This window comes from Meleagris gallopavo, chromosome 2, assembly GCF_905368555.1.
Source record: "Meleagris gallopavo chromosome 2, MGAL_WU_HG_1.1, whole genome shotgun sequence".
NCBI lineage: Eukaryota > Metazoa > Chordata > Aves > Galliformes > Phasianidae > Meleagris > Meleagris gallopavo.
In genome coordinates, this window is record NC_139405.1 from 46,164,202 (window position 1) to 46,177,353 (window position 13,152).

The 13,152-nt window shown below is 39.6% G+C and overlaps 1 protein-coding gene across 2 annotated transcripts in view; it reads left to right on the plus strand.

The window, feature by feature from the left end:
* Positions 1-359: 359 nt before the first annotated feature.
* ADGB (androglobin) overlaps positions 360-13,152 on the plus strand; it is a 73,392-nt gene continuing 60,599 nt past the window's right edge. For both annotated transcript variants that reach the window (XM_010707152.3, XM_085216995.1), the window contains exons 1-2: positions 360-556; positions 12,299-12,434. In XM_010707152.3, the coding sequence (XP_010705454.2) occupies positions 375-556; positions 12,299-12,434 (318 nt within the window). In that variant the 5' untranslated portion in view covers positions 360-374. The remainder of the gene's footprint in view (positions 557-12,298; positions 12,435-13,152) is intronic.

Below are 13,152 nucleotides of genomic sequence, written 5' to 3' on the forward strand. Positions count from 1 at the left end.
TTTTTCTACAGAGGTACTTTATACAGGAGTTTAGGTTACCACGTTTTACAACAAATAACTATAACACCGTTTCACTTTCAAGTCTTTCTTCTTCGGCTTCAGCCATACTCTTCTTAACGAGCGGCAAAATACCCGCATCCTCTCAGATGGCTTCTGCCCCTCTCCTACACGCCAGGATTTGCCCCCCACCTCTGTCCCTGAACCACGATGCTCACAGACAAGATGTGCGGCGCGCGGAGGGATCCGCGTGACCCCCTGTACTCCCGCCCTGCTGCATTCCGGGCGCGACGGGGCCGCGCGCGGAGAGGCAACAGCTCCCGGCCGGCAGCGCCGTCGCCTGCTCCTCCCCGTCCCGACCGCAGAGGAGCGGCGCCATGCGTGGCGTGGGCTGGCCCAAGGGGCCCTGGGCCGCGGGGCGGAGCTTGAGCCGCTACCTGCGGCGCGTCAGGTCGCCCGGCAACGCGGCGGACGCTGCCGGGATGGCCTCTAAGAGCGGCAAGAAGAAGGAGCTCGGGAGTCGCAGTAGCTCCGGGATCCTGGGCGTCTCCGCTAAAGAGTAAGAGCCGCAGGAGGGAACGCGGGATCTCGGCGGGCGGTAACGGCCCCGGGGAAGGGGGAGCTGCCTCCAGCGCGTCCCCGCGAGCCGCCCGCCCGTCTCCGAGTTCTGCCCCGGCCCGCGTGGAGACGGAGGTGCGGATATGGAGGAGGCAATTGTTTGCGATCCTGGGCGTGAAAATAGCCGGTGCGGAGAAAGTTTGCTTGCTCGAGTGGGTGCTTAGTCAAAGTAGGGTTTATAGACAAGGTAGGGGTTGCTTTGTTTTCGTTTGTTTGTTTTCATTCTTTAAGCTGGATGATCAGGTTTAGCACAGAGCTGTAGACGGGCTGAGTTTGGCAGGGACCTCAGGATCCATCTGGTCCAACCCCTGCTCAAACAGGGACGCCCAGAGCAGGGTGCCCAAGGCCGTGTCCAGGCAGGGTTTGGAGATCTCCAAGGAGGAGACCCCACAGCCTCTCTGGGCAGCATGTCCCAGTGTTCTGTCACCTGCACAGAGCTTAAGTGCTGCCTGATGGTCAGATGGAGCCTCCTGTGTTCCAGATTGTGCCCACTGCTTCGTGTGGAAGTTGTACTTCCTTCCTCTTATGGTACTTTTCGTGTACCTATCAGGTAATGGAATCCTGACAAAAAGATTTTGCATGTCAAAATGTTCGCCTTGGACCTTGAGGAGGGCCGTAGGGCTGAGACCACAGAGTGCATGTAATGTGCAGGTGCTCACATTGTGATATGTCATTCTGTACATGAGAGATAGAATGTTGGTCACAGCTCATACTGTGAATCATAACATCACAAAATGATTTGGGCTGGAAGCAACCTTGAAGATCATTGGGCTCCAGGTGCATTCAATGTATGCGTATGAAGCATTGGAGTTAAGGTAGCAAGCAGACAGAAGAGAGTTTTCACTAAAAGAGTTGTTGGGGTTTAAAAAACTTGAGAACTTTGAATCTGGAAAATAATTCGGAAAATACATGACCTTCATTTTCACTGACTAGAGGAACTAAGCTGAACTTTTCAGGGCAAAATGGCTAATGATGCAGCACATCAGTTTCACTAAATAAGTGGAAAGTGTAACATTTCTTTCACTACTTTCACTTTTGATCTATGATCTTATTTCTGTGGTTTTTGAAACCTTCTCAGTGAAAACTTTGTAAGTGTTCATGCACAGTGCTGTCAGGAATCAGACAAAAGGTGTTTGTAGCACCAATGTTTATGTGCTTATGCCCTTTTCTTCCCTTTACTACAATAAACAAAGGTATCAGATGTATCACTTATTTCTCCCTTGAAATCATTCTTCAGATGCCCCTTTCTTCTTATTTCATATCCATCCACCCAGCATTTTCAACAAAATATTTTGTTTTGCACATTCATATTCATGTTTCACATTTCACGTCTGGATTCACATTTTGATATCCTTTCTGTTGTGGTGGTCAGCCAGTATCTTTAATTCTCCCCTTTTCCACTCTGCATCCCTTTGCTTAGTAACGCCTTTTTATTTTCTTAGTTTAGCTATAGCCATACAGCCTTTTGTATTTACTGCTACAAACAGAATATAAAAAAAAATCAGTCAGTATCGAAGCTGGCAAGGATAGTTCTATTTCCTAGCACAGATGGCAAAAGTAGTGTTTTTCTGCCTTGCACTGTGTGTGAAACTGATTGGATGTCATCCAAAATATTTTGTCCCCTAATAGCCATATTTACAGTAAGAGATTTTTTTCTTTGACCATATAAATACACGTAATATTTATATAGTAAAATGATTAATTCTCTCCCATATCATACAAAATAACTGGTAAAAGAGTCAGTCATATGAAATTATTTATTTGTATTAGAATATCTGGAAGAGTATCTTTTCTTTTTCTTTAGTACACTGTTGCGTAAAGCTTTATTAAACAAGACCACAATCCTTTTCCCTGTGTCAAGTTGAGACTAGAGAATATCTGATTACAATTGGATTGAATGGCATTAAGTTTTATAGAAACACCTTTGAAGTGTGAGTAGGAGAAATATTCACAAGATATTTAAAATCTCTTGTTGGACCTAATAGGCAATAGACATGCTTCATCACACTCTGCAATTATCAGGTAATTGTAATGGAGCTAATGTCTTGTATACGTCAGTGTTAATTTAGTATTAGCACAGGAGTATATACTCATTTCACTGGGGTTGTTTTACACGGGGAGGAGTAGCTTGAACATGTCCTAATGGTGGTTTAGTGATGAATTAGTAGACTATAGAAGAAGTTACAATCACTTGATTGTAATGTAGAACCTTCACAACACAGAATATATAGCTTGTATTAAGTTTTTTCATCAAGCCTGTAATTTCCATTTAAACTGTATCATGTTTTATTGTGCTTATTTGCTCTGCTGTTGTCCTCTTTCCAGCTAGAGCAAGTCTTGGCAGTAAAACTCTGGATGTTATAGCAGTTCTAGTACTGGTTTCCTGACTAACCTATCCCTGCTCAGTTTTTATCATCCTGAAATATTAGTCAGGCCTTTTGGATGGACGGATAGACGGATGGATGGATGATAAAACATTGTTTTAGGGCACTACGAGTCTGGCCTAGAGCAGTAAACTACAAAATATATCTTGTTTGTGATGTTGGGAAAATTTTTCTTCAGGATCTCTTGAGCTATAGGTAATGAGTCAAGAAAAGCTAGTAATAAGGTGTTTTCTAAATTTTTGCCTAAACTTTTTGTCTTAAACATTTTACAAGAAAAGTAGCCTCATTTACTCATGAAATCACAGATTCTACTGCTATAAAACAGTTGAAAATTAAACCTGAAGTGTGGCCTTGCTATACTTTTAATAATATTGTTTTGCATGCTCTGTAAACTGTGAGTGCATTTTGAGCTGATTATAGGCTGTATACTGTCTTCACATTGGTGAAAACATCTTTGTATTCTATTCAAAGGGGTGAGCGAGGGTCTGTTTTTTTTTTTTAATCAGTAAAAGCTGTTAAAAGTTGGGAGTTGAACACAGCAGGGCTTAAAGTTTACACAAGAACACTTAAGATACCTTGAATAGCCTCTCTTCTTGTTTTTGAAACAAGGTAAGTTCCTTTGTTTGTGTGGATGGGAATTTGTATCCCACACCCACCAACAAAAAGATATTTTGGCATTCTCAGTCCATTTGAAATGGCCAAAATTTTGCTTGGGGGGTTGGTCTCGATGATCTCTAGAGGTCCCTTCCAATCCCTACAATTCTGTGATTCTGTGAAATATTGGAATCTCTTTTTCTCCTGTAGTCATGCTGTAAGCTAATGGTCTCCAAACTTCTTTGGTTGCACATCACTGTTTGCAAAGAATTTTGAGTACACTTCCCTCAGATTAGCATATTTATGTATTTATAAGGCACATACACGCAGTACTCAACTTCTGGTACTTTCTACATTGTTTGCAAACCCTAGTTTGCAGAGCACTGCTGTAAGCCACAAAATTCCCATGGAGATATCGAGCAACTAGGCAGATGAGCATTTTGAATTGTAGTCTGTTAACAGAGAGCTTTTTATTTGGATCAGCAGTTTGGTCAAAACTTAGAACTGTAGACTGTGATTTGTGCAAAATGGAAGCAACATTTCATTCTTCAATATTCACTTTGCTTCTAGAATGCTTTCCCCTTTGCCACAGGATTTGTGCTTGCGAGATGCCAGAATTATGGGAACGCTACTGATAGCGGACAGGTTGACAGGTCCACGATAGATCTTCACGTGGAAGTAGATTGTGTGCAGTAAAGAATATCTGTGTTACAGTACAGATGTGCTGTAGATCTGTGTCACTGTTGTAAAAAAAAAAAAATTAAAAAAATTACTAGAGTACTGAGCTGATTCTGCAGCAATCCACCCTGAGACAAAATGATTTAGTGCTGTTCTTATTATTTATATTTGATAAAAGTTGCTGAACACAGGGATAATACAAGTGTTCTGGGTAACCCTATGACTTAATCCTCGCTTTGTTTGCAATCCCCATGATGGAGGAATTGATCTGTTCCCTTAGATAGTGATTTTCTGCTAACAGTAGGCTAATGGTAGTAATGATTGTGAATATTTTATTAACGGTATTTTATTACCAAGTTGTTTAATCAATGGATATACAGATGGTATATATATATCCAGGAGCTTGGCTAATATAATTTATATTGGAGGAAATGAGAGAAAGTCACTCACCCTGTCCTGGGCTCACAAGATGAAGCTCCTTCCCCACTGGCAGTCAGCTCTTAAATGGGTCTAGGAGAGGTGCAGCCAGGCTCCACCCCTTCCTGCAGCACAGGTGAATTGCCTTCACCTGTGCTCCCGTGGCTGACTCATTGCTCGCCTCAGGTGATCAATCAAAGGTTCAGGCCGTGATTCAGCAGCCCCATACACAAGTCTTTTTAGTGGGCTGGGAGGGTTAAAAGTAAATATTTTTATGCATACACTACAGGATTGGAGCTGCTACATTTGGACATATGGCAGTTACTTAATAGCTATTTCCTTGACATCTGTTCATGTGGATTCTGTTAGTAAGCTTGTTCAGCATAGTTCTGTACACCTTCTAGCGTACAAATTTTATGTAAGTCTGTCTATGAGAACTTCAGTAATGTTGCTATCCATGTATCAGACAAAGAAATAGAAGGCCACATGCTGCCTGAGACAGTGTTGTCCCATAAGTTCACTATTCTTTGTAATTGTGAGGTAGGTTTTCCCCTAGGATCTCTGTTTTGTCTGAGCACATCTTGCAGATAGAGGCATAAAAGTGTCAAAAGTATTTTGTCTTTTCTGAAATATTGTCTTCCTTCTAGCAAATTGAGTTTATTTTCATGTGTCTACAAATCACTGAAATATTGAACAGAACTGTCAGTAGTATGAAAAAGAAAAGAAGGTTAATAGTTTTTGAAAATAATGTTTTTAAAATTGCTGAGAACTGTCAGTGGTTACCGCCAGGAACTACAGTGTTATAATAATAACTTTTACAGATAAATTAGTGCAGAAGCCCTTTGAGAGTAGTGTGTATAAATATCTGGACAAAGAATTTTGATTATCTTTAAATTACTTAAATGGATTTCTAGTGAGATCAGATTTCTTTTTTTTTTTTTTTCCCCCATAAATGCTCGCAGTAGTCAGCACAGTATGTACTGTGGAAAATCAATTCATATTGTTGGCACTTCATGTTTTGGTGCTGGAAGGGGAGCTTGGAAGCATAGGAAGAAGATGTGAAGTTTCCTTTATACTCAATAAGCCAGACTTCACATAAGTCTATCTTCAGGATGCTCCGTTGGGCATCCCTTCATTACTGCTCTCTAATTAGGTAACAGTTCTCTTCAGGACCTAGGTAGATTTAAAGATGACAGGCTGAAGAGCTGAAAAGAACAGCAGTCATTAAAGATTTTCCTAATTGCATCATTAGAGGCTACTGAGAATCTGATCTTTCCCAGGTTTCAACAGCTATAGTGATTCAGTGGATTTGATGTCTTTGTCAGCACTGAAGATTCTGGCTTGTAACAATGATAATGAATTAAAATGCTTTGTAAATGAATTTGATGAAACTCTTATGCCATTGAGCCAAATTTTCTGAATTAAGCCTGAGTCATCAGCATCTGCCAGAACAAAGAAAAATCTGAATTAGGGTTTCAGTTATCAGAGACAAAAGTGAGGAGTAAATGATCAGTGCCAAGGTAGGGGACTTGGTTAGGGATAATTGTAGCACAGGCACGATTTCCCAGTGTGCAGACAAAGCTCACAGTGGCATTAGAAATTGTATTAGGTAGAGCAGCAGCCAAAAGCATTATTAACTGCCAGTGGGTTCTTCAGCACCTGTTGGGACCAGCTGGGTCCCAGATTGGCTGGAAGAAATTATTCTTGTTTAGCTATGTGCCTGATTGCCGTAAGTAGCAAGTAGCTGCTTGATGTTGTGCAATGGGCTACTGCACCAAAGCCTGGGATTACCTCATATTTGTTATTAAGATTAAAGGTTGAGAAAGTAAGAACACAAAAAATAGCTCCACTGCTAATTCATACTTGAGTTCCCGAAGACTTAGGATAAAAAGTCAGCAAAAGCTGCAATTTTATCCATTGCCAGTATGTGTTCCTCAGGTAAGTATCCATAAGATTTAAATTGCAGCAGTGGTTCAGAGAATATAGTCTGAACAGGTGATTTTTTTAATTATTTTTCTAAATTTCTTAATTTATTTTGTTTTGGGGGAAGGGGTCCACTAGATTAACTGAAGCTTAAGAATGGGAAGAACTGTCCTGTGGATAACTACATGATGATTGAACTTGAAACTGCTTTCAGTGTTGCATTGGAATTCTACTGCTGGTTAATATAAATGTAATACATGCTAAAAATCTGCATGGAATGAGTCTATGAAAATTACATATACTGAAGATTGTTGAATGCAGGGCAACCATAACTCGTTCAGAAAGTGTCTGAACTAAAAATGATTGGAGACTGTCAAAATAGGAGAAATATATTTCATGTGCCTTTATGCTCTTCTGGAGGTTTTCAGTTTTTAGTATTGCTTGAGATGATATCAGGCTACTGTTTACGCTTACTCTCTGTACTCCATTTTTGTAGCTGTGTTGTGACACATTTTGTGGTGAGAGGAGATTGTTATATTAGTTTAAACTGTTTAAATTTGTTCGTACATGTGTATGCATGCTTTCGACCTTGCATGAGCCTCAGTCAGAGATCACATAATTCTAGAACCGTAGAAAGGCCTGAGTTGGAAGGGACCTTAAAAATCACCCAGTTTCAACCCACCTGCCATGGGCAGGGTTGCCACCCACCAGATGAGGTTGCCCAGGGTCCCATCCAACATCCAACCTCGTCTTGAACACCTCCAGGGGTGGGGCATCTACACCTTCTCTGGGCATCCTGTTCTAAAATCTGATCACAGAACTGTACAGGTTGGAAGGGACCCATTGGATCTAATCCAACCCCCCTGCTAAGCAGGTTCCCTACTGTAGGTTGCTCAGGAAAGCGTCCAGATGGATTTGGAATATCTCCAGAGAAAGAGACTCCACAGTCGCTCTAGGGAGCCTGTTCCAGTTATCTGTAACCCACAGTCTTCCCTATTTTAGCTTAAAATCATTCTTCCTTTTTCTGTCACTATCAGACCATGTAAAAAGTCTTGTTTGTAAGCTCCCTTCAAGTACTGGAAGGCCACAGTGAGATCTCCCAGACCTTGTTCTTCTCCAAGCTGAAAAGCCTTTCTTCACAGGAGAAGTGCTCCAGCCCTCTGATCATATTTGTGGCCCTTCTTTAGAATCACTCCAAAAACTACGTATGCTTCTTGTGCTGGAGACTCCAGGCCTGGGTGCAATACTCCAGGTGGAACCTCATGGGAGCAACCCTGCTGGCCACCCCTCTTTTGATGCAGTCCAGAACACTGTTGGCCTTCCAGGCTGCAAGAGCTGGCTCATATCCAACTTTTTGTCTATCTGGACCCCCAGATAATCTACTGCAGGGCTGCTCTCAAGGAGTTCTTCTCAAATCCTGTACACATATCTGGGTTTGTCCTGACCCAAGTGTAACACCTTGCATTTGGCCTTATTGATCTCATTAGGTTCACGTGGATTCACTTTTCGAGCTTGTCTTGGTCCCTCCAGATGGTATCCCTTTCTTCTGTCGTATCAGCTGCACCACTCAGCTTGGTGTTGTCCACATATTTGATGAGAATGTACTTGATCCCACAGGGATGAATATGGCGTGGTGGTTTCTAATTAAGTTCTACTGGAGGCTTAAAGCATGGATAAAATTTCAGACAAAAGGTGCTGAGGATACATTGTGATTTAACCCAGCAGGTGACTCTGCACCACACATTCATTTGCTCACTCGCACCTCTGTCCAGTGAGATGGTGGTGAGAATAAAAAACAACAAAGTAAAACCTGTGGGCTGTGATAAAACTATATACTAAGTTAGAGAAAAGGAAATGGCAAAAATATATATGTGAGTTCTGTTTTCTAATTCTCTTCTCCCAGCTATTTGGGCTCTTTGCTGAAAATGTCTTTGGCTCTGTGTAATGCTGTTTAGCAGCAATAAACATAGGTGTGTTATCAACATTGTTTTGTCTCTAAAACCAAAGCATAGCATCAAACCAGGCACTGTGAGGAAAAAGCTATTCTGTCCCAGATAAAACTAAGACAGGATATTAGTCCAGTTTTTTTCCAGTGCTCTACATTTGCAATTTTTGGATTAGTCATATCCATTTAAGGGTTAATTCTACGATATTTGTTGGAATTGGGCTGCCATTAAAAATAGTTTTGAGCTTATGATTATAACAAATAATGTTTGAGCTGTGGTTTATCTTGGGCTGCAACAGCTGTTCATCTCCAATGTGCAACTAGTTTCCTGATTATTCTGAGGAATAGGTGTTTTGAGATCATGATCTCATTTAGTTGTCTGTTAATTGCAATCACTCCTAAGATGGACAGAATTCTTTTGTTTTGAATGGCTGTCCAGAGCCTTTTGGAGGGGTTTATTTTATTTTTGACTAACCATTGTGACAAGGCGCTTCTTGTTCTCTCAGATAACTTAGAAGCAATGTAAATCTGTAGTGGGCTTGACTTTGCATTGCAGAACCAATGAGTAGAAATGTCTCTGTAAATTGAATTGAACAAAGAGCAAAACATACCACCATGCATTCGCTTACTTTTCCTAGACATAGAAATGTTAGTGAGTAAATACGAGGGCTACTCCAGAAGTAATGCAGTCTATTTTTTTTAATTGGCTTACGATGTCAGAGGGAGATGTTGGTGGTATGGCAGTAGAGGTTGAACCTTCCCACCAATGTTCGATTACATGTTGTTGCTGTGCAACAGATGGCAGCAGAGGGGCAGTTTGACACAATGACATCTGACATGGAAGTGCATATGAAGCAAAGGTATGTCACTGAATTCCTCCATGTGGAAATAATGGCACCCACTGATGTTCATCAAAGCTTGCTGAACGTTTCTGGGGACCAAACAGTGTGCACAGTGAGGTGGTTGGTGGTGCGTTTCAGTGGCAAATGTGCTGGTGCACATTTTGATGAGAATGGCATACAGACTCTTGTTCATTGCTAAAAAAAATGCATTGCTAATGGTGGTGACAGTGTTGAAAAATAATGTTTTGTAGGTGAGTTTGCTCTATCTAATAGTGTTATTATATCTCTTTGTATATCTGTTGTAGTTTCCATGGAAATATATAGGAGCATTACTTTCAGAGCAATCTGTGCGCATCATCATCTTAGGTTCAATTTGGGTGAAATTACCTGGCTTATGAATGTTCTTGAGAAGATATTCATTGCATCAGTGTGCATCTGAATACCATTACTTTACTAATATTAAATTGTGATCCAACAAAAATTAGAGATATTCCAGGAGAATTTGTGTTGTCGTGCCAGAGCATAAAGCATCCACTTTTCATTTATTATCTTTTATTGTGTATTTTATTGTATTTGTTTATAACTCTAGTTTCTGTGGCCAGTATTTTTATTATTCTCAGAAAAACAAAACTAGAATTTGCTGAGTTAACATTTTCTGTCCAAGAAGATGAAGAGCTTGCTTCAAATACTTCATTGTTTGAAATATTTCAGTGTATACTCTGTATAATGGATCTTTGTCTAAATTTTATTTGTACAGTCAATTTCTTAATGCTATTTTTTTATCTTCTACCTATAACTTTGTATAGTTTCATGCTTTGTGATAGATAAATGCATTCTTTCTAAAGCAAGTATGATAAACTTATTGAAATAGCATAGACACAAACCAGTATGTTGAATTTGTGATTAGATTACATTTTAATTAGAAAAATGTGTATTCATATTGGCTTTTCTTGTTAATTCTAATTAAAACAATGAACTTCTTGAGAGCTCAGTCTGCTGTGATCTGTAGCCTTCAAATTTCATAGACTCATGCACAAGAAAATATTCAGTAATTTATCAGTGGCAATGTCACAATAAATGCTGTACTCCCTGTTGGTCTTAGTTTTATAGGGTTTTTTGTTTGTTTGTTTTTTCCTCTGTAACTCAGAGTAATCTTGCAGGAAACAGCTTCCCGCAGGAGAACTGTACAGCAGAAATAGTGTTACCAAAAGAAAAAAGTAGTAATAACTTTGCTCTGACACTGGAAGACATTCCTGAAATAACCTGTTTGATTCTGTTTGCTACAGGTTATTCATCTACTTAAGCAGAGCTGTCTTTATCCTTTTCTTAGAGATCTGTGTAACACTGAAGAAATGAGCTTTCCTGGTGTTCTTATTAAGGCTTGCTAAGTACTTTGCAAATGGATTGACCTAAATTCACAGAAGAATTGAGGCCCTTTGACATAGAGATTTTTGATTTTTAGTTAATTACTCAGGTGCCATACAGAAGGCACGAAATTATTTTATGGAAGCCAATGTGGTAGAAATGCCAAAGAGAGGAACAAAGCTCATGTCATGTTTTTTAGAAGTATTGGAAAGATGTTTTGCAATCTTCCCAGCATTCCTGTGGCTGAATCTAAGATCAGGTTTGTCTTTGCAAGAAGAGACAGTGGGAGAAAGAAACTCAGAAAAGTTACTATTTTCGTAATTTCTTGGGTGATGTACAAGTATCTGGGGAAACATGACTTCGCATTGTTTCTTAGTATCAGGTATGGTAAAGAAATGTTTTAAAAAGAGATCCTCAGCTTCCTCTGTTTTTCACACAGAGCTCAAATGGAAAGGAACTGAGGTCCAGAGTGGCATGCTCACTTTTTTCTATACTATGATATTCCTCCATGCTCTGAACTGTTGCCTGTCACTGAATATCTAAACTTTTGATTATATTACTAGGGCAGCTGAAACCAAATACTTGATGCAATAGAGATATTGATTATTGATTATACTAGTGGCATTTTTTTCTTTTCTTTCCTCTCTTTTTTTTTTTTTTTTAATTAGTGAATGTGATATCATCAACAAGATGATAAGTGACATGACTTTTGCAGGAGGAGGTTAGGAAAAAAGTATTTTGTTTCTAAATTTGTAAGCCAATGTATAAATGGAAAACGTGTGAGGAGAGTAAGAAGTAGAAAGAATGGTGATCTAATATATTGTAAAAAACCTACATAGCGCATCAGTTATTTTTCTGAGTCACAAAATTACTATATTCTGGTGATCTAAGGTGATAGAAGCCCAGGGAGAAGAATCTGGAGTGAAAATGCTATTTTAAAGTAAATACTGAATCAAAGTCTTTTCTGCTTCTCCCACTGCCATGCCAGTTAGAAGGTTGGGTGTGCACAAGGAGCTAACAGTGCGCAGAACCAACTGACCATACCTGACCAAAGGGATATCTTGTACCATAAGGCATCATGATCAACAATAAAACCGGAGGGAGATGGCCAGTGGGGCTACTCAGGGACTGACTGGGCTTCATCCTGCTGGTGGTGAGAAACAGCGCTGTGCATCGTTTCTTGTTCAAGCTGTGAATCCCATAAGTTGGGATTTGCATAGAAAAGAGCAGAGAATTGTGGATTGAAGCAGCAGAAAAGGAAGAAGGAAGAAATCAGTCAACAGGATTCTCATTTTGCGCTTCAGCTGTCCAATTAACTTAAAGCAGGATTCCTCATTTGAAATATTTTAGTTGTTTCACAACCTCTAAAATCATTGGGCAGTTTTATAATCTTGCTTATCTTAGTGACAAAAAGTTATTGCAATTACTAACACTACATTTTTATTATTACGTTATAATAAAAAAGTGAATGTTTTGTTTGTCTTTGCACAGCATTATACTGTTTATTTTCATTCATGTGTCTGGTTGTTTTCCAGTGTACCAATCTACCACGTAGGTGCTTCAAGATTTCCCATTTGGCCGGAATGGAACGAAGCTGACATCAGTGCAGAAAAATGGGATTCTGGAAAAGCTGGAAAAGAGAAAGAAAAGGCTGGGAAAAGTCCTATCTCTGTAAGTTGTGTGACACGTGTTTGTTTTTGTTGTTTTTTTTTTTTTTTTTGTACCATGTCAGTTTTTGCACTTAAAGTTATGAGAAATAATCTGTTAAAATTACTTTTTGTGGATAAATATATTAATTTTCAACATTTATTTTCAATAACTTTAAGTAGTTTCATAGCAGACTAAATGAATAAATAAATATGTTGTGCATTGTTCATTTGCTGCATCTTAAAGGAAGTGTTAATACATTTGCACACTATTATCACATTAATGGTTTAAAAACTTATAACCCCACAAATCTATTTCATAACACAATTGAAGCTGAGGATGTGGGAAGAAGGCAAACTGTTGTAACATGCTGGGACAATCCTTTCTGTGCAGGCTCTTTAGATTCAAAAGCTTGAATGCACCTATCTTAGAAGTGGTTTTTATAGGGAAAAACTGCAGGTTGAGGTCTTTCCTACTGCATACTTCAGTTTGTGGACATACTAAACTGTTTGCAATTCTGGAGTGTAGAGGATCCGCTGTTACTTTGCATAAAGTAAAACATTTAGCAGACACAGAAAATCCTCAGCCTTTCCAGTTCTAGAATGTCTTTTGAATCTTGTCTGATTATCAGCTGGGCTTCAAAGTGTGGTTACTTCCTTTCATATACTTTATAGAGTTTGTGCTGCAGATTGGTATGTTGAAGGAACTTACACAATGAAGCAAATGAGAGATAAATGTGGGA